At 39.7% G+C, this 21,573-nt stretch overlaps 1 protein-coding gene across 3 annotated transcripts in view; it reads right to left on the bottom strand.

Annotated features, from left to right (window-relative positions):
* Positions 1-21,573, bottom strand: part of slc8a1b (solute carrier family 8 member 1b) — a 162,282-nt gene that overhangs the window by 6,721 nt on the left and 133,988 nt on the right. For all 3 annotated transcript variants that reach the window (XM_074676033.1, XM_074676032.1, XM_074676034.1), the window contains exons 8-10: positions 9,165-9,350; positions 7,588-7,677; positions 1-104 (exon numbers count right to left, since the gene is read on the bottom strand). In XM_074676033.1, the coding sequence (XP_074532134.1) occupies positions 1-104; positions 7,588-7,677; positions 9,165-9,350 (380 nt within the window). The remainder of the gene's footprint in view (positions 105-7,587; positions 7,678-9,164; positions 9,351-21,573) is intronic.

The following is a 21,573-nucleotide window of genomic DNA, read 5'->3' as shown; positions in this document are numbered from 1 at the left end:
CCCAATTCCCAAGAAGACATTGACAGCATTAGAGCCTGTCACGTTACCAATGGATGCGTCTGCATACTGATCCTGGATAGCAGCTACCTTACTGGCAAAGGTATCTGGGCAAAGAAAGAAAAAGAAGAAAATGACACTTTGACACAGACTGGCTTATTTTTATTTTAGTAAGGCTAGAGAGTAGTCAACATTGTGATTTCTCTCAAGCTTTGAGCACTGTTTGGTAATTGAAAGGTGCATAAGTTGGATCAAATGGAAACAAACTCAAATTTTAGGTCTAGATTGGTATGCATCTGGTGTTGCAATAGCGCTATTAATTAAAAGAAAAGAAAAAGAAAAAAAACTGTAAATGAAATTGATGTAAAATTGTGACCAAAGATGAACAATGTCTCTTTGGTGACCCCATTGCTGCGGAGTTACATTTTCCAGCACAATACCTCACTGCTTAGATTAAACAGAAAAGACTGGTACAAAGGTAGAAGTAATGTAAAAAGTTATGAAGTTCAAAGTTGTTTCGCCAAATCCATGGAGAGATTTTGTAAGAGAGGATGCCTCCTCTAACCAACAGCAAGATACACCAATCAGCTATAACGTTACAGCCACCTTGCTAATATCAGGTCAGGGCCAGAACAGAGCAGATACATTAGACCAATACATTAGCAGCAAATCCTTTAAGTTCTGAAAGTTGAAAGTAGGGCTGCACGATTATCGCAATCGCAATCGCAATGTCAGCACATGCAATTACGTAATCGCAAAAGAGGATATCGCAATCGCAATCGCAATGTCAGCACATGCAATTCAGATTTTTCTCCATGATAACCAAGCAAGTCTGTAGACTCATCATGACACAACATTTTTTATTAAATCGCAAGCACAATCGCAATCGCAATATTGTCCACCTAATCGCAAATTGCACCTTTTCCCCAAATCGTGCAGCACTAGTTGAAAGGTTGGGCTTTTTATTCTAGGGAGCCTGAGGCCCTGTTTACACGACGCTGTGTTTTGCTGAAACACTGTGAAAACGTAGCGAAAAAAATGCGTGTTCACACGGAAACACTGAGGGACTGGAAACACTGTAGCAAGCATGCCAGACCTGTGGTGGGCGCTAAAACTGTCTTGTCCAGAAGCCGCTTTGGGAGATCTCCACCGAAGTAGAGTTGAGCCAATCATCTGGTGTATTGGGGAATACTAAGTGCAAAAGTGGAGCGACAGATGCACATTTTATTGAAAGAAAGTCAGCAGATTCAGCAGATTGAGCAGCACAAACAACACGGTAGTTCGTAGCAATGGTATTGTTGTCCTGTTGTATGCATTCGTGAGGAGAGGGGTGTGACGTCGTTGTTTCCACTGAAAACACTGGCTTACTGTTTACACGGCAACGGTGTCGGCAGCGTTTCAGAAAAATCCCACTCTGGAGACCGTTTTCAAAAGTTTGTGTTTCAGGTCGTCTCAAACGCTGTTTCCTTGTCAATGCGAGGCTGAAATACAACAAAACTTTTACGTTCCACCCTAAAACTGTTGTCGTCTTAACGGCCCCTGAATGCCAAGTTAACACCTTGAGGCTGTTATAATGTCACTTTTACCACCTTCTACTGCTTAATGATCCAGTTGCCGTGCACACATAGCTGTTGTTGGTGCTTTCAGTGGTAGGAACCCTGACTAGTCTGTCACTCTGCAGTACCATTCACAACAAACTGTGATACACCGTGTGCTCTGACACCTTTCTATCAAAAACAGCACTATATTTTTCAGCAATCTGAGCTCCAGTAGCTCTTCTGTTGGATCAGACCACTCGGGTCATCCTGCTCTCCCCGTGTGCATCACTAAGCCTTGACACCCATGAATCTGCCACAAGTTTCCTTTGTTAATCCACTTTTGGCAGGTGCTGACCCCTGCAGTGTGGGAATACCCTAAAAGAGTGGCAATCTGCAGCTTTTGAAACATTCTGACAAGGGCCAAATTGTGATATATTGCCATGCTTTGAACAAATTAACTTCAAGGACAAAATATGTACATGCTGCCTGTCTTCACTGATAGATGCCGAGGTACAGAGATAAGTGGTCATTATGATGTGGTGTGCTGTATGCTCTGAGTATCACTATCATTTTGCCTCTTATGGAGTCCAGACACAGAGGTTGGTGGTGGCTGATAAATGCTGCTGAAGACCAATAAAGTGATGATGCTGATAAAACAACAAAGACTGGGCAGTGAAAGGGGACATAATGCAGAAATGAACAGGGGGCTGATTAAAAGGGCAGTATAAATGATAGGCTATCAAAGAGGGTGCGTTAAGCTACCAGACAGCCATGACCCTTTGATGAGAAAAGCTGTTTATCTCAGCTGCAAGCCTTGGACAATGAGATTAAGAAATTATGAGCTCTGACGTGAGAGAAGTGAATGCAAAATGGTGAGAGGTGAACTAGAGGCCTCAATCTGAAGTTTTCCTGAAAGAAAGGTTCACACAGTTTCAGTTTTGACTCTTTCCTTGATAACATCAGGCTGCCTCATATGCCATTGGACTACCAAAGTGTAGCCAGAGAGAGCAAAGGCTTTAAGAGAGTTGAAACTTTTGCAGAGTCATTGTAAAAGTGGTTGAATATTCATAACATTTGGTGCAAAAAATTCCCGCCTGAAGTTGAACTCCCTCAAGGTTTGGAGTCGTTGATGAGTTACACAAGAACAAAGGAACACAGAAGGACACTCTTGATAAATTCAGAGCACTTAAGAGTATTAATACAGAACACTATGAAAATCCTTTTTTCCACATTTAAACAGGGAACCTTAAATTAGAAATCAAATCTTTAATCCTGTTACACTGCTCTGTCGCTGGCAGCTAGCACAGACCGGATTTGGTTCAAGATCAATAATTTACAAGGCTGAGTCTCAGTTTGCAGGGGCAAACAAATCTTGGCCTGACAACTAATCAGCGTGACACTGCTTAGTCCCAAAATGTTCCTCTGGTTTCATGCTTGCCAAGTTACAGCAGCTCCACAGGCTTGGTCTTTCACGCAGTACTGACAGTGTTGAGGCCTTGCCAAATCTCAACAATAGGCTCTTCGCTGAGAGCACAATGACTGTGCAAACAGCCAAATGGTCAGTTATCACTCTTTTCTCTCACTAATTTCCTCACCATCCTCTCTTTGTTAGTGATTCACTTCCTTTTCCTTTTGTCTGCCAGATACAGTGAGAAAATGGAGCAAAAAAGGGAGAGTAAATAAGTCAGGAAGTGAAGGAGGAATGGAGAGGAAGAGTGTAGATGGGCTGTCTTAAAGAGGCAGCCAAACTGGAACTGGAAAACAGGAAGATATGAGTGGTGGCTGAGGATCAAGGAGGGCCAAGGCAATGGGCCAAAGAAGACTGGAGCAAAGATTAATCTGTCCAAACACCTTATAGATTCAAGGACAATTCTGCTGGATTAAACGTGTTTCCACATGTGCACTACTCATGCGACTGCCTGTTTGCTTCTGTGTATATGTGTGTTCTTGTGGAGAGTACATGCTTATAGACCATCTCTGTGTGGTAGGGCCACCTGGGACCAATCTGATGCCATGCTTCCACCAGCTGGTAAAGGCCTGTGCATGCATCTGTGGGTCATCAATCGGGCTTTCAAGGCTTGTGTGCCTGATTGAGTGGGCGAGTACGTGGGCGCTTGCATGTAGGGTCTTGGCGTGTGTGGGTGCATGTGTATGTGTGCATGTGTGTGAAACAGGTTTCAGTCTGCAGCTCCCTCTGTGAAAGTATTCCTCCCCAGAGAGTTATCTGCCCTTTTCGTCTGCCTCTCTGTCAATCAGCTAGTGTGGCTTCCTCTCTCTTCTCTTCCTCCACTTCGCCTTCATGTCCCTCCTGTTCCCTGTTGCCTCTTAAAATGGAAGAACTAACTCAAGGGCATTTATGTGCTCTTGGCAAACTGGCGCTCTTTCTGCATGTGTACATTTTTGTCTGGTTGTGGGGATAAAGGAAAGATCAAAAACTTGAAGAAACATCCTCTTGGGGCCAAGTTACCAGGACATGTTGAGGAAATCTGTCTTTTGTCACGAGTCTTCATGTTTGTGTGTTGTTTTTCTTTTTACTCATGCTGGATAAGAGTTTCTGGGTTTGCAGGTATATCTCATCTTCTTTATCCTTTATCTAAAATAGATGTAACTGCAACCTTATTGGGTGTATATATAAGGTAATAAAGAGTAAAGCTAGCAAAGGCGCTTGATGCATGAGACAAATAGTTTTCAGCAGTAAACCCAAAGGCTCATTTAAACAAAACAAAAGCTGAGTAAAGTAAACTTTGAAAAAAATGAAAATGTGTTTGCTTTAAGTAGTTTGTCATTTTGAATGAACATTGGGTTCTTTAGTTCCTGTTTTCTTCAACCTTCAGAAAATCAAAATTTGATCCAGGATGTTTTCTCCTCAGGATCAGACAGTTTGTTCTCAGCCCCTGAAAGAATACTACAGATATCCTTCCAGTTGTTTTGAACATTGTCTGTCTTTAGGAAGGTTTGTCTTTTTGTCTTCCAGACTTGATGAAACTTAAAAGACCCCCTTATAACCAGAGTGTGATTTAAAAAAGAAAAAGGAAAAATCAGGCCTAATTATTTTTTTTAAGTGAAGGGTAGGCCCTTATTACATACACACTGATACTGGACTTCATGTGGCCTTTTTGACTTTTCTGTTGTGTCATCTGCAGCGTTTCACATCTCAACAAACTTCTGAGCAGGGAACGACACGTCTGGCCCTTAAAGAGCGATTAAGAGAGGACTGTTAAGTGTGGACATGTTTATCATGTTGTGCTCATCAGTGAAGATGTGATTCATGACATTAAATCAACTTCTGCGCTCTGAATGTGATATTCTTATGTCCATCCATCCATCCATCCATTTTCCATACCGCTTATCGCTGGTGGCTGGAGCCTATCCCAGCTGTCATTGGGCGAGAGGCGAGGTACACCCTGGACTGGTCGCCAGTCAATCGCAGGCGAACAACCATTCACTCACACACTCACACCTAAGGACAATTTCGAGTGACCAATCAACCTGGTGAGCATGTTTTTGGACTGTAAGAGGAAGCCTGAGAACCCAGACAGAACCTACGCATGCAAGGGGGGAACATGCAAACTCCACATAGAAAGATCCACAGGCCAAGGTGGGGATTTGAGCCAGTGACCTTCTTGCTGTGAGGCTGCAGTGCTAACTGTTGCGCCACCGTGCAGCCCATATTCTTATGTATAGAGTGTATTTATGTGCGTGTGCAAATTTTGATGGTTAGTGACAGCAATGTGGGCAATACCTGCCTGTTACTTAAGTTGGTTTTAAATCTTTGATTGGGGGTGGCAACCCTACTGCCCCCAGGAGGCAGTAAGTAAAAGAGCCTTAAATACTTGTATTTACCATTATTCAGGATACCGTTTTAAGCTTTGGTCTCTGCTCAACCTAAGTTAGTGTATAGATAAAATACAATATTGGAGCTGTATAAAAAACAAATTGAATAGGAAAAACAATGTGTTGACAAATTCTCTATAAAAAACGTTACTGAGAAGAGCTGGTTGTCTTGCATAGGGCTTTATTATTTCCCATGGAACGGTTGTTTATCACACTGAGCCTCAAGGAGCCTTATTTTCAGTTTAACTGTGTGCATCAGACTCTGAGGCTGGAATAAAATGATGCATAGTGTGCAGTAAATATATTTTATAGCTTTAAACTGATGAGGGTCAATATTTCTACCTTAATTCCAGAGCAACTACAAAGACCATATTTTGAGTTTCTCGATCTTTTTATAAAGCCCCATAACTGTTATTTCTCTCCTGTCCTCCTGTGTGTTAGTGTGAGGGTTAGTGAGTGGGTAGGTGTGTGTGACTGTGTGTGTATGTGTGAGTCTAGCAAACTGCGATGATAGGGTTAATGATCATGTAACCACAGCATGGGATGGTTTTTATTAACTGCTGAGGTCACAGAAATTGAGGTCATTGTCTTTGACTATGTGTGTGTGTGTGTGTGTGTGTGTGTGTGTGTGTGTGTGTGTGTGTGTGTGTGTGTGTGTGTATGTGTGAGGTTTTGTTAATATAGCTGAGAGTCTCAGAGAGGCTGAATCACTTTTTTACCCATTGTGGTGAGTCTTGTGTGGATGTTTCTGTTTCTATGTGTCAAGCAGATGAGCAGGTATGTATGTGTGTTTCAACAGAACACCTTTTGTTCATGTCTACTAGTGTACAGTTTTCTCTGTGTGTGTGTGTGTGTGTGTGTGTGTGTGTGTGTGTGTGTGTGTGTGTGTGTGTGTCTTCCTCTAAAATAGAATGTGATAAATCACTTTTACCCTTGAGCCCCCTAAATAGGAGGACCGAGACCACCTGAGCCAGACATGACATATAGCTCTATGCTAATAACACACAGTTGCAATGGTATAAGTGCACCTCTCTATGTGTGTGGCCATAAATGTGTGTGTGTCCAAAGTGCAAAAGCTATTTCAGGCTATATTGCCTACATTGTGCATGAATTTAAGTCTGTTTGTCAAAGTAATAACACTTGATGCTGCTGTTTATCTTGCTGCATGTAACATTAATAGAATTCAAGCTTGTGCTGTGTCTCCATATGTCCCTGGTTTTCATTTGTGTGTGTGTGTGTGTGTGTGTGTGGGTGTGTGTGTGAGTGCAGAAGCAGTGAAGAGAGGCCAAGGTTAAAACGTATTCAGCCAGCCGTTGCTGTTGTCTGCACTTCTTCACATTTAGAGGATGATCCATGCTGCTGTCTACAGACTGCTGTGCAACACTCTAACAGGCGACCACATATAGGTAACACACCGAGAGACTGGGGTAAACTGTGGTAGCCCTTGTTTAATACCCCCATAGTATCACTCTGGGGGAAGACAAATAATATGAATAAATTCAGCTGTCTATCCTGTTTGATTTAGGGAATTTAACATTTTCAGCCATTTTTTAAATAAAAAATCTCACAAGTACAATGAAAACTAAATTGTGCTTTTTTGGATGACTAAAGCAAATTGCTGAATATTCCAACCTTTATTTCTGTGAATCAAATCTTTGTGTCATGTTAGTTTATGAATTAACCTAGTAAAACCTTAAACATTATTTTTTCACACATTACCAAAATGATGTGCAGAGAGTTGTGAGATGAGTCTTTACCAAAGAGAGAATCCTCCTCAATAATTCTGTATTTGTAACAACACCTATCATCTTGTAAAGTAAGTACAGATGGGTATTTGATTGTTGCATTAAGAGTATATGTTGATGTGGCCTTTCAAAACAGTTATCAGTGCAGTAGAGACACACTCTGTTAAAGACATGCAGGACTAAAGCTTGTCTTAAAACTAACATTTGGAATAGCAAATGCCAGGTACTCCCTAAGGGGATAATTGATGAACACAAATATTGTTTTCTGAATTAAAGACCTCTGGGTATTTAAACTCATAAAAGGCCATTGAAGCTAAATGTCAAATGTGTTGGAGAGAAAGGTCTTTCATTAAAGCTTGAGGATATATCAGCAAAAGAACATTTTATTTATTAATGATACATCAGTAATGTTTAACCAGAGCTAACAAACTCTACTTTACTAGTACTGGGTTAAAAATAATACAAAGACTTACCTGGTACAGAGGTTCCCAGTGCAACAAACACCACTGCTGTGACCGAGTCTTTCAGACCCACTGTGCAACCAAAATGAGAGGCAAGGTCCCCTGAAATGATATGAAGGAAATATTGTGATTACAATTTATACCACATCCATTAAAGCACATATGACAGCAAATGAGGATAAGCACAAAAACTTCTGTAACACACTAAATATAAAGATCATGATGCTGACAGGCTTATTTTTTTACTTTACCATACTGGCTTTAAATTTCAATACAATATGATATAATTTGTTATATATATTATGTTATGTTGTGACATGACATGACATGACATGACATGACATGACATGACCTGACATGATATGATATGATATGATATGACATGACATGACATGACATGATATGATATGATGTGATACGATATGATATGATATGACATGACATGATATTACACCATATGACACGATATGATATAATATATATGATATAATATGATATGATATGACATGATATGATATATGATGTGACATGATATGATGTGATATGATATGACACAATATGATATATTATGACACGATATGATATAATATATGATATGATATAATATGATATGATATGACATGATATGATATATGATATGATATGATATGATATGACATGATATGATATGACATGATATGATATATTATGATATAATATGATATAATATGATATGATGTGAAATAATATGATATGATATGACATGATATGACATGATATGATATGATGTAATACAATATGATATGATGTTATATGATATATGTTATGATATGATATGATAGGATATGATATGATGTGATACGATTTGATATGATGTGATACTGTATGATATGATATGATATGATATGATATAATATGATATGATATGATATGATACCACACCATACCATAGTACGAAACATTGCATGGGATTATGTAATGTAACAGAGTAATACAATATGTTACAGTATGATACAATTCTATACCACATCACCATACAGAATATTTCTATACAATATGATACAATACAATTTATTATAAATGTTAAGTTAGGATACGCTACTTACCCCCACTTTATGCTACTCTACACAACTATATGCTATGCTACACTACATTTTGCTACATTACTCTATGTCATGCTGTGTCATGTTGTGCAACATTACATTATGCCATGATACATTATGTAGCATAGTGCGATGTTATGAGATTATGTTAAGTCTCAAAATTATACAAAATGTTACAGTGAGATACCATAACATACAGTTTGATATACCATATGATATATAACAAAATACTATTAATAGAAAATCATCAAAATAAGTTAGTTTCATTAGGTTATGTTGCGCTGAGATATATGATATGTAAGGATATAATACTTTATGTACAATATGCTACAATATAATTCAATACAGTAGCTGTTATTGCCACTCTCAGCAATTGTGCCCTGGACTCTATGGTGTATACTCTTTACTATACCCACTAGTCAATAAAATATATTATACAGCAAATAACATTTACAGCCTCGATGAAGCTCTGATTCATTTATGTCCCAGTTCCAGCTTTGATCATACCAATGATGGCGGTGAGCAGTCCGATCATACAGATGGAGACAACAAAGCAGGCCCAGCCATTCCAATACTCTGTGGGCGGGACGAAGGCGAACAGAACCTTCCAGAACACTGTGAGGAAGTGCATGACGTAGTCGAAACATGATGGCAGCTTCTCCTCCCCACACTCCTCATCATCATCATCCTCACCTGGGGAGAGACCAGGGAGAACAGAGATCATGTAAAAGGAAGCAGTAACCTCCACCTTCTCACCTGCAATAAGAGTGTTTAAGAAAACAAAATGCAGACAGGCTTGAGGCAGATAAAAAGTAACTGAAATGATGCCCAGGACTTTCTGTACACCTTACATCAATAAATAAACTAGTTTACAGAACAAATGTGGCTTCTTTGTGACTTTTTATAAAGTAAATTGGTCATAAAGGAAGCTTGATTAAAAGAAAATATAAAAGACATTTAGGAATTGCTTTTATAAAAATAACAAAGATAAATAACGCCATCAAAAAGCACTGAAGTGGAAACAGTGATGTGACTTTCAAGAAGAAACAGGGATTTGTGATTTTATGGTCAAGCTTTGGTAGGAAAGAAAAGGTACGGCTGTTATCCTGACCATGACTCACCTAAGTCAACCGAAGAGCAACACAGAAAAGCACTCAGCCTGCCTGTCTGTCTGTCTGTCTGTTTGCCTGTCTCTCTGTCTTTCTTTTCCCCAGCAGACAGATTACAAGAACAATTCTACAGTGACTAAAAGAAAAACATATGAGTGTATGTGTCTGTGTGTGTCTGTACGGTGTGTATGAGTGTGTGTGTTTATGTCATTTTTGAATACTCATCATCCCCTCAGGATATGGACTATGACTGATCAGTGTTGTCTGTGTATGTGTGTGTTTTTGCTCTTTAATGTCTTCTGACTAATTAAAAACTGATATCCAGATGACTAACACACAGCTGGCAGTCCACACACTCCTCAGTGTTGTTCAGTGTTAAGCTCTATTTACAAATGATTGTTGGGCTGAATATCTGGCTGTTTTAAATGAGAGGTTGTTACTCAACCAAAATACTACTAGCACATGGGCTCCAGCAGAGTTTCAAGCTAGTAAATTATTTCTTTTATTATGGAAGAAAAAATGATGACACCAAAAGTCTGGAAAAGCCAGCCTCAGTGAGGGATAAACATGTCCGTTTGCTTGTAAATGTCTAAAGGTAGTCTCCACTTTTAAACTGTCATAATCCTTAAACACATGAGCAGTTTCTACTGATTCAGCACGGCTGCTGACACTTTGAATCCTGACCTCTTGTAGTTTTCATCAGAAAGCCAAACATTTAAGCCATTGAGCAGTAGTCATGAACTAGAGTCAGGGTGCAATTACTTTACATTAGCAAAGGTTAACACGGAGATAAATGTACTCTGATGGGGTCAACAGTTTCCTAAAGAGGCTACATGCCTCGTTTCATGCAATTAAAAACAAATGCTTCCTTTTCATGTTGGTGTGTGGAAAAAAATAGAATCCTGAACTATTAATGAACAAAGGGAGGTCACTGAAATGAAGTCACTGTACAGGGAGCAATTGTTTCACGCACTTTACAATCTGGACAGGCGCATACACATGGACGTTTTGAAACAGTCAGTCAATCTTTGGGCACTCTTCTTTTCATTTCTACATGTAGACTGGGTTTTTGGTTGTCCTGCAACTATAATTGTGAAAACTACAATATCTGACTAAATTCAGAAAAGTAAAGTTGAATCAGGCAAAGCTGGGCACATGCCAGTTCGTTTGTGATTGGTGTTACTGTGGTTCATTCACTTATTGCGTGCCTATGTTTTTTATCACCGACATTTTTACAATAGGCTGGCTATGTACAGAACGGTTTTAGGCCCACTTTGCCACCTAACTTGATCAGGAAAGCATGACCTGAATCAGTGCTCCATGTAACTGAGTAATTGTCCAAATAATCCTAATGTGTATGTTGTCAGTAAGACTGTTTTATTTCTCCCAACTGAGTCCCGGCCCACATAGCCTGTGGTTATGAATACCAAACATGTAATGCTGTTTTTTTTTTAATGTTTTTTTTGTTTGTTTTTTTTGGTAAAAGACAATCTGTGGTGTGTGCAAAAGTCAAAATATGACACACAGAAAATTAAAAGAGTTAAAACCAGGGGTGCACCGATCACAATTTTCTGACCAGCCGTCCATCACTGATCTTTTCTCTTTTCCCTTTATTTGCTTCCGTTGGGGTCAGTCATTGCAAAGCACAACATGTCGTTTCACCTTTATGTGGACGATCTACAGTTATATTTGCCTCTGAACTCAGAGGATGGCTCCGCGCTCGACAAATTGCAGAGCTGCATTAGCGACATCAAGCAGTGGCTGGCTTGTAACTTCCTGCACCTGAACGACAGCAAAACTGAAGGTGTCCTGCTCAGCCCGTCTCTGCCGGATGCAGCCGTGATGAATCTCGGCTCTCTGTCTCCCCTTTTTAAATCGCAGGTAAAAAACCTGGGGTCAACTCTTGACTGCCACCAAAAGTTTGATAAACAGATAGCTTCTGTGGTAAAAGCTAGCTTTTTTCAGCTGCGTCTCTTGGCCAAAGTAAAGCCCTTCCTCACTCAGCAGGATCTTGAAAAGGCCATTCATGCTTTTATTAGTTCCCAGCTAGACTATTGTAATGCCCTCTATGTCGGCCTCAGCCAGTCTTCCCTCTCTTGCCTCCAGCTCATCCAGAATGCTGCGACCAGATTTCTTACTGGAACGCCAAGACGTGAGCACATCACCCCTGTGCTGTCTTCTCTCCACTGGCTTCCAGTTCGTTTTAGAATTGATTTTAAACGTTTGTTGTTTGCTTTTAATGCCATTCACGGCCTGGTTCCTCTCTACCTGTCAGAGGTTTTAACTTTACGCAGCCATGCGAGGGCCCTGCGCTCATCCGGCCAGTTCCTCCTAGACGTTCCAAGGTCCAGATATAAAAAGTGGGGGGACCGTTCCTTTTCCATCGCTGCACCTTCTTTGTGGAACAAGTTGCCCCCAGACATCCGCACCACCACAGACTTTGGTCTTTTTAAATCTAAACTTAAAACTCACTTTTTTAGAATGGCTTTTAACCCTGACTAAGGCTTTTAGGTACTGTGCTCTTATTAGTTTTTAACTTGTTTTATCTCTTCCTAATGGCTTTTATGTACCCTTATGCACACCTCCCCTTGCATTTTTATGTATCTTTCCTTTTTTATGTATCGTTCCTTTTATCCTAGGCTACTACTCTAAAGCACTTTGGGGGCCTTTTGGGTTCTGTAAAGGGCTCTATAAATAAACATTGATTGATTGATTGATTTAAAAAGCCTGTCCTGCTGATACCAATTTGATCCGATACCAATTTTAATTCTTTATTTTTTTTAACTGGCAGCATATACCTTCAATGTTCCAAACTTATTTAATTAAAAATCATTGAACAATGCCTGTGAAACAATAAGATCTTTATGTTTTAACTTAAACAACCGATGAAGTGTCCTGAGTTTTAGGTCTCAGAGCAAAAAGCAGCAATGGTGGGCTGTCAGACCATAGTCGAGGTATATAAGATTGGTTTCATATGTAAAGATGGGCCGATCACAGATCCCCAAGAATTTAGGAATTCGGTACCGATTGATTGGCCATCCGATGGATCAGTGCATGTCTAGTTAAAACCAGGGGCTGAGAGCACAGCAAAGTCATGAAACATCTTAATCAATTAGAGTAGCTCATGTCTCTTATGGCACACACTGTAAAGGAGTAAGTTTTCTTTGAACTCGGTAGTTAAGGAGACATTAAAATTACCATTGCCTGAATGTGAGCAGGTTTTTATTCTGATGCTAAATTCATGCACAGTTCCTTTTTGTTTCTCTTTGGAGGAGAGATAATTGGTGTACAAAGTGCAGGACCTCTTTTACTGAGCCAGCACTTGAAGCTTACTTCATGTGCAAATTTCACTGTGTACTCTACCTGCCCGACCTGGAGGAGATTAGAGCCACTCATCCAGCTGACAATGGGTTGCTGTCATAAGACTGGGGGGATAAAGTCTTTTTTCGGTTGGTTTGTTGTATTGCAATTCTGTCTGAATAGTTTTTATGCAAAGAAAAAACTCTTATCTGATAAGCTTAGCATTATCCACTTTTTGCATTTTGTGGGTCCTATAAACACTTCTGTGGTCTTGTCGTAGATAAAACTTAAACATGACTGTGTCTTAAATTCCATCTGCTTCTCCTATGTGGCTTTTTTCCTCTGCTTTCTCACCCATCCTTCTCTGTAAGCCTCATTTCTTCTTTCTATGCCTTTCATTCACACTCTCCTCACTGCTCGTTTCTTATTTCCATGCTCAGTTAGGCGTCATACTGATAAAGTGGTTATCCAAAAGTAATTCTTTTTCTTCCTCCCCCACTCTTTCTAACACAGGCTTTTCATCCTTGAACACATTTTGCTGATATAGCTTTTATATAATTGAATATTCTCTGTCACTCTCTGGCTTCATCCCTCTAAATCTCCTTCATCCCTCTACAACCTTCTGTCACTTTCTAAATGCCACTGACAAACACCTCACTTCAGTGTGTGTGTGTGTGAGAGAGAGAGATTAGAGATCTTTGTTAGAGCTCTGTACAAAATGAAGAGAAACCGGAAAGAAATGGCGTCTCAAGCAACAATAGATTTCAAATTTAGTATCTCATTGGTAAGCATCTCATGCTAAACTGGCAGCTCCTTACTCAGGCGCTTCTACAAGCACGCACTGAGATGCTCATGTAGCCGACATCAAAACACATCAAATCTGAAACGCGCACACACCAAAAACTGTCTAGACCCCCAGAGATGTTGAGTGTTGAGTGTTATCTCTAGCTGCTTGCTTAGTGTGCCTAGAAGCTGTGTTCTCATAGGCCATTGCAGATGTGGAGTACAGCTCATCTCTATTTGCCTCTAGCTGAGCATCGTGTACAACTGTGTGCTAAGAGCAACGTGGTCTAAGCTCAGGGGACCGAATGAATCACTTCTATCACTGCCTGCTAATACACACACACACACACACACACACACACACACACACACACACACACACACACACACACACACACACACACACACACACACACACACACACACACACACACAACACATATGTTCATCAAGAGGATAGACAAACAAGCCCATGTGCAGAAAACCACAGAGTGCTTGTGAAAATATCCATCAATTGCTGTTCATTACAGGGGGGTGGGTGGGACGTGGTGTTAATTGGGTGAGCCTGTTTTGTGAAGACATACACACATACACACGCACACACACAGAAACTTATCAGTGGACTCATGCTTCTCAAACAAGAAAAACATAGTAAGATGGAAGGAGTGTTTGGCTCTTTTGAAGGCTAAAACACACCTTTGGACACACCCACACAACTGAAATGGGCTAAATGGCAAATGAAGGTAAAAACATCACACAACACGGTGCACTCTGGGAAATATTACACCAACTGGCGATCTCAGTCATGAAAAATTGAGCCAATGTGAAAGCCTTAAAAAACTGCTGTTTCTTTGGTGTCCACTTGAGGCTGGGTGCAGAACATAGACTGTAAAAAAATGGACTTCATCTTGCTCAGCTCCAAGTGAGGTCTCCACTAAAACTGCTCCCCCTGGTGGCTGGCTGCAGTATAGGTTTAAAAATACGGCTTTCCAGTCATTCCAGATGGGCTGTGGTCAAACTTTAAAAAATTGATACTTCTCGTAGAAAAGATATAATTTGGCTGCCTTGTATCCAGGTCCTCTTTGCTCTGAAAATTTTAGTTGTCATTAGTTATAAGATGTTAAAAACAAGGTTTTGTGTCACGTTTAACAATGATTGACAGATGCCGTTCTTGTGTATTTTCTTCGGGGATCATAAAATATGTCGGGAGGTAGAGTCAGGAAGTGATTAGACTCATGAAAGAAAAAAAAAAAAAAAACTATATATATATATATATATATATATATATATATATATATATATATATTTGTCACCCAGCTCCACTCAGATTCTCCCAGATATCATTTCTAAGGGTCTGATGATTTCATCTTCACAAAAATATGACACATATGATAAACAGTCAAATTTGGCAGATCTTTTAACAAAGATGAAGTTCATTCTTTCTGCAGTCCAGCTTGAGCTTTATTTTTGTCCAGAAAGTTCCCAAAGCTTACATAACATCCTTGAAAGTGCTTTTGAACTGTTTTAAGTCCACTCTGTTGATAGCAGCTGTCGCAAACAGTCCATCAGTGAATGAGCCAGCAGCATGTTTTTTTGACAAGCCAATCGGTCAATCATTAAACAAGTCAATTAAATAATGAGCTACTGAGTGACTCAACCATTCATTGGCATGCACTGTCCAGAGAATGCAAATGAGATGAAGGAGTGCAGACAGACAGCTGGAGATGTTGAACCCCAGTGATATGTGTGTGACTGAAAAACAAAAACCTAAATCCTTCGAGACCAAATTCTGAGCATTAGATTCTAATGTTCTCACCTGAGCACCAACAACCCATGTACCTTTCTCTTTCAGAATGTATATATAGACGTATAGTAAGTCTATAAATTACACACACACATGCACACACATGGTGGAGCAGGTGATGAATAACACTGTGTGGACTCAGTAATTAGAGAGCAGTGGAGTGTGTGGAGCAGCTGCACATCAATCTCTTTTTCCTTCTCTCGTTCCCTCACTCTCTGTCCTCCTTTCTTCCTTGATTTCCTTTGCATTGATTTTTTTTGTCCTTCTATCTTGTTGCTCCTTTGTTCGCGTTCTCAAAAAAGACAATTTTAACAAGCATATATCCATCAAACAAGGGCATGTTGTGCATTCTTGGTGTTTAAGCTGCTGTAGAACAATACGGCATGTATACAATATAAACAATATAAACAATATTTTCATTTTCTACCAAGCCCACATAAATAAATGAAAACATATAAGAGATGAAAAACTTTTATGTCCCTGTAGATCCAGAAGTACCATAGAGTATTATATTCATACACACTCCAGTGCATATAGCGTCATGCTTACATGTAGCTGAGTATCCAGAAAACAGCTTATGTTTTTTTTTTTTTATACCTTTAAGCCTGTCATCTACATAAAACTGCAGTTTTATGTTACTAAAAACTATATTTTCTGAAACTCCAGGCAGAATAAAATTAGGAAAACTCTGGTTTGATATATACGTCACTGAATCTGAATGACAGGGGTCACTCCGATTGGCAGGTTTCACCCCTGCAAAACATGACCACTAACAGGTTTGGCATGCTTCCAGCCATGCTTATTGGTGGATTTTTCACGTGCCTTCATTGCCTCCTGTTCTGAAAACTGGGAGCAAGCCATTTGTATCACGACCCAACCACTAACCAAAACACACATTTCACTTCCAGCAAAGATTCTTATGTCAGCATAGAAAGCACTCGTGAAAACATGGTCATGAAAAGTTCAACAGCTCTTATGTCAGTGTTCATTATGTAATCTCTTGCCAATCATGAAGTCATATAAAATCTATTTAGCATAGATGAATCTAAACTTCTCTGAAAAGTTAACAGTTGGACACATATCAGAACAACAATAAGTAACTTTCATGGCAGAAAGCAGGATTTTCATTATCATTTGTGAGTGATAACTTAAGCTGGTCACACGAACAGGGCAACAGATACTTTAGCTTCCTTCTAAAGAGCTGTGGACTGAAATCGGTTGACTGGTGTCATGGTTGACCATTAAACGTCCTTGTTTCTCAAATTGGAGACTATTTTATTATGGACGTCTGGTTCTGATCAGGTTTTCTGCTCAAATTATGCTTTTTTTCACCATTGTTTCTAAATGTTGTCTGGTGCTTGCTCATAGTGGATTCTTGGTGGGTCTTTCTAAGTTACATAACACAGAGAACAGCCTGACCTTGTTGGGAAATCTCTTGATGGAGTTGTTCAGGATAAATTTTGTTGAAACATAAACAAATTGGAGACATTATCAGGGCTTTTAGCACCTTCTACATATTGTTTACAACAGTGTTTCTCAAATTGTGGTCCATGGACCACTAGTGGTCTGTCAGTGCCCCCTAGTGGTCCGCATTGATCCTGAGGATTTTTTTTTTTTTCTTTTAATGGAAGATTCGAGAAAAAAGAGGGGTGGGGAGGTGTGTGTGGCTCCTACACAAATTGATTTAAAAAAAGGTTTATAAAAGCGTGTAATTTCATTTAATCGAAGACCTTAAGTATTTAAATACTGGAAATTCTAAGTGTTATGGAATAATATATCAGCAATGTCATTATACTCAGATCCATTTTCTCCCCGATTCAAAAAAATTATGAGGGACTAAGTGCACTGTTTTACTATAGTTGCTATAATTACAACATGTAACATGTATGATGTGAGTTGGTAGTCTATCAGTTAGATCTCTGGGGTGTTGTTCTGAGAATATTTAGCTCATGGTGGTCCGCAAGATTTTTCTGGGGGGATAAGTGGTCCTTGGTCTAAAAAATTTGAGAAACACTGGTTTACAATGCCTCCCGATCGAAAAACTTTACCAACTTCTAAAGCAAACGTTATGTTTGCACTGTGCTGACATCCCTGTGAACAAAAGTGGTTTGTTTTCCTTCTTTTCTTTTCACCTTGCGCTCCATGGTTAAACCTTCGTACTCTGTCTTTTTACTGGCAAGGCCGTACAAATGCAGTGCTCATCTTCACCTGTGAGAGAATATAAATTGTGACAGCTCCTTTCAGTTAGTCCACGAACATCAGTGAAGTAAAAAAAAACAGCAGCAGACTAAAACTGCTCCCTCTCCAACTTTTTATCTGCTATGTCCTGCAGACGAGACAGTGACCACCTTGGAGGGCACAAATATTGTGTAGTCTAAGCCTGACAACCCCCCGAGTCTGCGACAGTAGATCACTTCAGAGAAGAATTGCTCTCTGGCCTAAAATGACAGGAGGAGTTATTACCACAACGCTAAGTCTTGCAGCACACAGCCTTGTTTTCAATGCACATTGAATATAAAATGCTGCATATGAAGCCCAAGTCCTTCCTGCTGTTGAAGAACAACGTGTATACGATAACAAATACATTAAGGATTCAGTATCACAACACTCCAGATGCTCACCAAATGGCACCTTTTTTGCAGGCTTGTCACATAGTGTCTGTGCACACACACACACAAACACACATGCAAACACACAATCTCTCTGTATTAGCTTATCTGAGGACAAATTCCCCATTAGCTATGTGACAAACACAAAAACATTCACACAAGGGAAAACAGGTCAGTGTTCACTCACACAACACCAGCACGCTGACATTTCAGGAGGCTGTAAGCGCTGGCTTAATGCAGGTTTCTTGCTTTGAGATGAATGTCACAGTCTCTGCAGCGTTTTGTGTGCATGCATGTGTACATATGAGTAAGTGCCAAAGTGGTGCTATGATGTGGCGACCTAAAGGTTAAATCTTGGCAGAGTTTAAATGCCTTTTTCATGGCTGCCATCTTAGCAGGAAAGCTGCTCCAATTCCATAGCCTTTTCCTCCTAAATTGGCTGATTAACTGATAACAACTTCTCTTTTGCTGTTTTTTAGGCCAAAAGACTTTCTAAATATGAAGATTGGAGAGTAAAGATAAGAGAGAAAATCTAAATGTCGTAAGTTAAGAAGGACCAGTCTTTGAGGCTTCTTAAAAGTGTTTTTATCTTGATTGGAATCTAAAATGTTGGAAAAGAGATAAGAGAGACTTGGGCAGGATAAAAAGGAGAAAGGGGTACAAAATTGAGCCAGGAGAGAAAGAGGGTAAGAGATGAGATTAGATGAAGCAAGCTTATCAGTGTGTATCAAATCCACCGCTGTATTAGACACAGCCGCTCTGGACTTGTTAAAACGCTTGAACCAGTGGTGTGTGTTGGAGAGGATCAGTTGGCGAAAAAACAGCATGTCTCAATTTGGGCTTATCTGTGCGTGTGTGTGTGTGTGTGTGTGTGGATCACATGATCTCTCAGAGAGATGTTTAAGATAAATGGTTGTTTGTATTTTTCGACTGTCCTTCATGGGATTACTTTCCTCCTTCATCGACTTGTTCCTCTTTTATTTTCTTGCCTACGGGCAGAAGCAGGAGCTGCTGTGTCCTTTATGCAGTTTGCTTTTCTTGCTTTTTTTGTTTGATGTTGTGGGAGTTTTAATCATCATTCAGAGAATAACTCACTATCCACTCTTGTCTTCTTTCTTTTAGTCTATGTTTTCATATTAACCTGTCTGTTCCTTTTGGCTCTTCATCCCTCCATCTATGCATTTCCCTCCTGCTTTCACTGCTAAAAACTGAAATCTTACCAAATGTTTTTGTCTTACTTTTAGTAAAAAATGTCTTTTTACACTTAATATGAGCCACATTCACTTGACCAGTCCAGAGAAGTGTCTCATTCCAAGATATTTAAGGACAAAAATGAGGTCTGAATTGCTTGTAACAAGTAAAAAAAAAATGTATATATACATTATTCTGATCTTGACCATACACTGTATATAAAGTGGACAGCGAGGTTCTGCCATATACCATTGTATGGTTTTGAAGCCAAAATTCCCACGTCACAGGCACAGCCATTGCAGCAGTTTGCAGCTGTAGAGACGATGAGGGATTCTGGGAGAATATGAGTGGAGCAGGGTGACAAAAATAATAATTATATTTTTTCTTTCGAGAGTCTAATCACTTCTTGACTCTACCTCTTGACATATTTTACAATCCCCCCAGAAAATACACAAGAACAGCAGCTGTCGATCATCGTTAAACGTGACGTAAAACCTCATTTTTAAAATCTTATAACTAACGAAAACGAAACTTTTCAGAAAAAAGAAGACTTGAATAACAGACAGCCAAATGATATCTTCAAATCACCACAACAATTGGACGTGAGAAACTTTTCTACGAGGTGTATTAATTTTTTAAAGTCTGACCTCAGCCCATCTGGAATGGCTGGAAAGCCAGATTTTTTAACCTTTACTGCAGCCAGCCACCAGGGGGAGCAGTTTTTGTGGAGACCTCACTTCAAGACATCCATTTTTTTTTACAGTCTATGATCTTGACAAGCACATTTCTCTTACCCCACTGGCAGATTTTTTTTTTTTACTTGTTACAAGCAATTCAGACCTTATTTTTGTCTTTAAATAACTTGAAATAAGACACCTTTCTAGACTGGTCAAGTGAATGTGGTTCATATTAAGTCTAAAAAGACATTTTTCACTAAAATAAGACAAAAACACTTGGTAGGATTATAGTTTTTGCAGTGTTATATCCTCTTTGGAAAATCAAATTGAAAAAATGTTGCAATTTCTGTTCTTTCACCTTATTTTCACCACACTCTTTGTATTTTTCTGCTCAACCATAAACCTTCTTCTTCCCTTATCTCCAGCCTCCACCCATCCATCCATCAATCCACACCATCCATAAAGAAGAAAACACACACATCCATGTCTGAAGTTAGTGAGAAAAATAAAGCTGCACACTCTGAAAGCTAAGATCTAAGAGATATTGGTTGTGGCTATACATCATGAAGCTCACCAGTTTTAACCCACAAGGTTTTCCTCAGGGATTGACTGGAAAGATATCAACCCTAGCAAAGAGCAGGTGACCCCAGCCTTGCCCTGTGTCACGGCCTCATTACCTCATCGCGGGCTTTACACATTTGTATTCCACAGGAGAAATAATGAATCTTTGACCTCCCTCCTCTGCGTGGTAAGTAAGCTGGGGCAGCAGGGAGGGAGTGTGTGTGAGGAATGGAAAGGAGGAGGAGCACTAAATGGGGTAAAGAGGGATAGAGAAATGAAGCAAAGCAGAATGTAATAGGGTTGAATCCATTGAATGCACCTTTTATCTGTGCTAATAAACACTCAACCAGATAAACCAAATGATTTGAGAGGTGGTACGTTAAATGTTCCCAGCTGTTCATAAAAAGAGGTCAAAGTGTGCAGCATGCTCAGATATACATTTTGATTTTTTGGACAAAAAAAATCCTGTTGTATTCTCTCCTCGTCCTCCATGTGCCCATTATCACACAGCAAAGGCAGCAGAGAATAGAGCTAGCAATGTCTTTCTACTCTAATCAGTCCCTTTGCAGCTGAATGACTGTTTACCCAGTCAGCAGCCAGTTTGATCCTTCAGCAGCCAATCAGCTCTCAGATACTTTAAACCCCTAAAATCCAATCAGCTTCAGGGTTAAAGGCCCAAAAATCTCTCTCCAGTTTGATCTGGTTCTGAATATGATTCTGCTTATTAACTTGCCTGGCTGTGTGTGTATTTGTGTGTGCTTGTGTGTTGTGCTGTACTTCATCCTTTTAAGTGTACAAGGCCATTGAAACCCTGGGAAACTCACTGTGTGAATACTTTTCTGATGAAGCCATATGTCTAGGTGTGTGTGTGTCAGAGAGAGA

This window comes from Halichoeres trimaculatus, unplaced genomic scaffold, assembly GCF_033239565.1.
Source record: "Halichoeres trimaculatus isolate MK-OKI-2021-1 unplaced genomic scaffold, fHalTri1.1 fHalTri1_scaffold_8, whole genome shotgun sequence".
In the NCBI taxonomy this organism is placed as follows: domain Eukaryota; kingdom Metazoa; phylum Chordata; class Actinopteri; order Labriformes; family Labridae; genus Halichoeres; species Halichoeres trimaculatus.
Note: the sequence above shows the minus strand (reverse complement) of the source record. Positions and strands in the feature narration are given on the sequence as shown.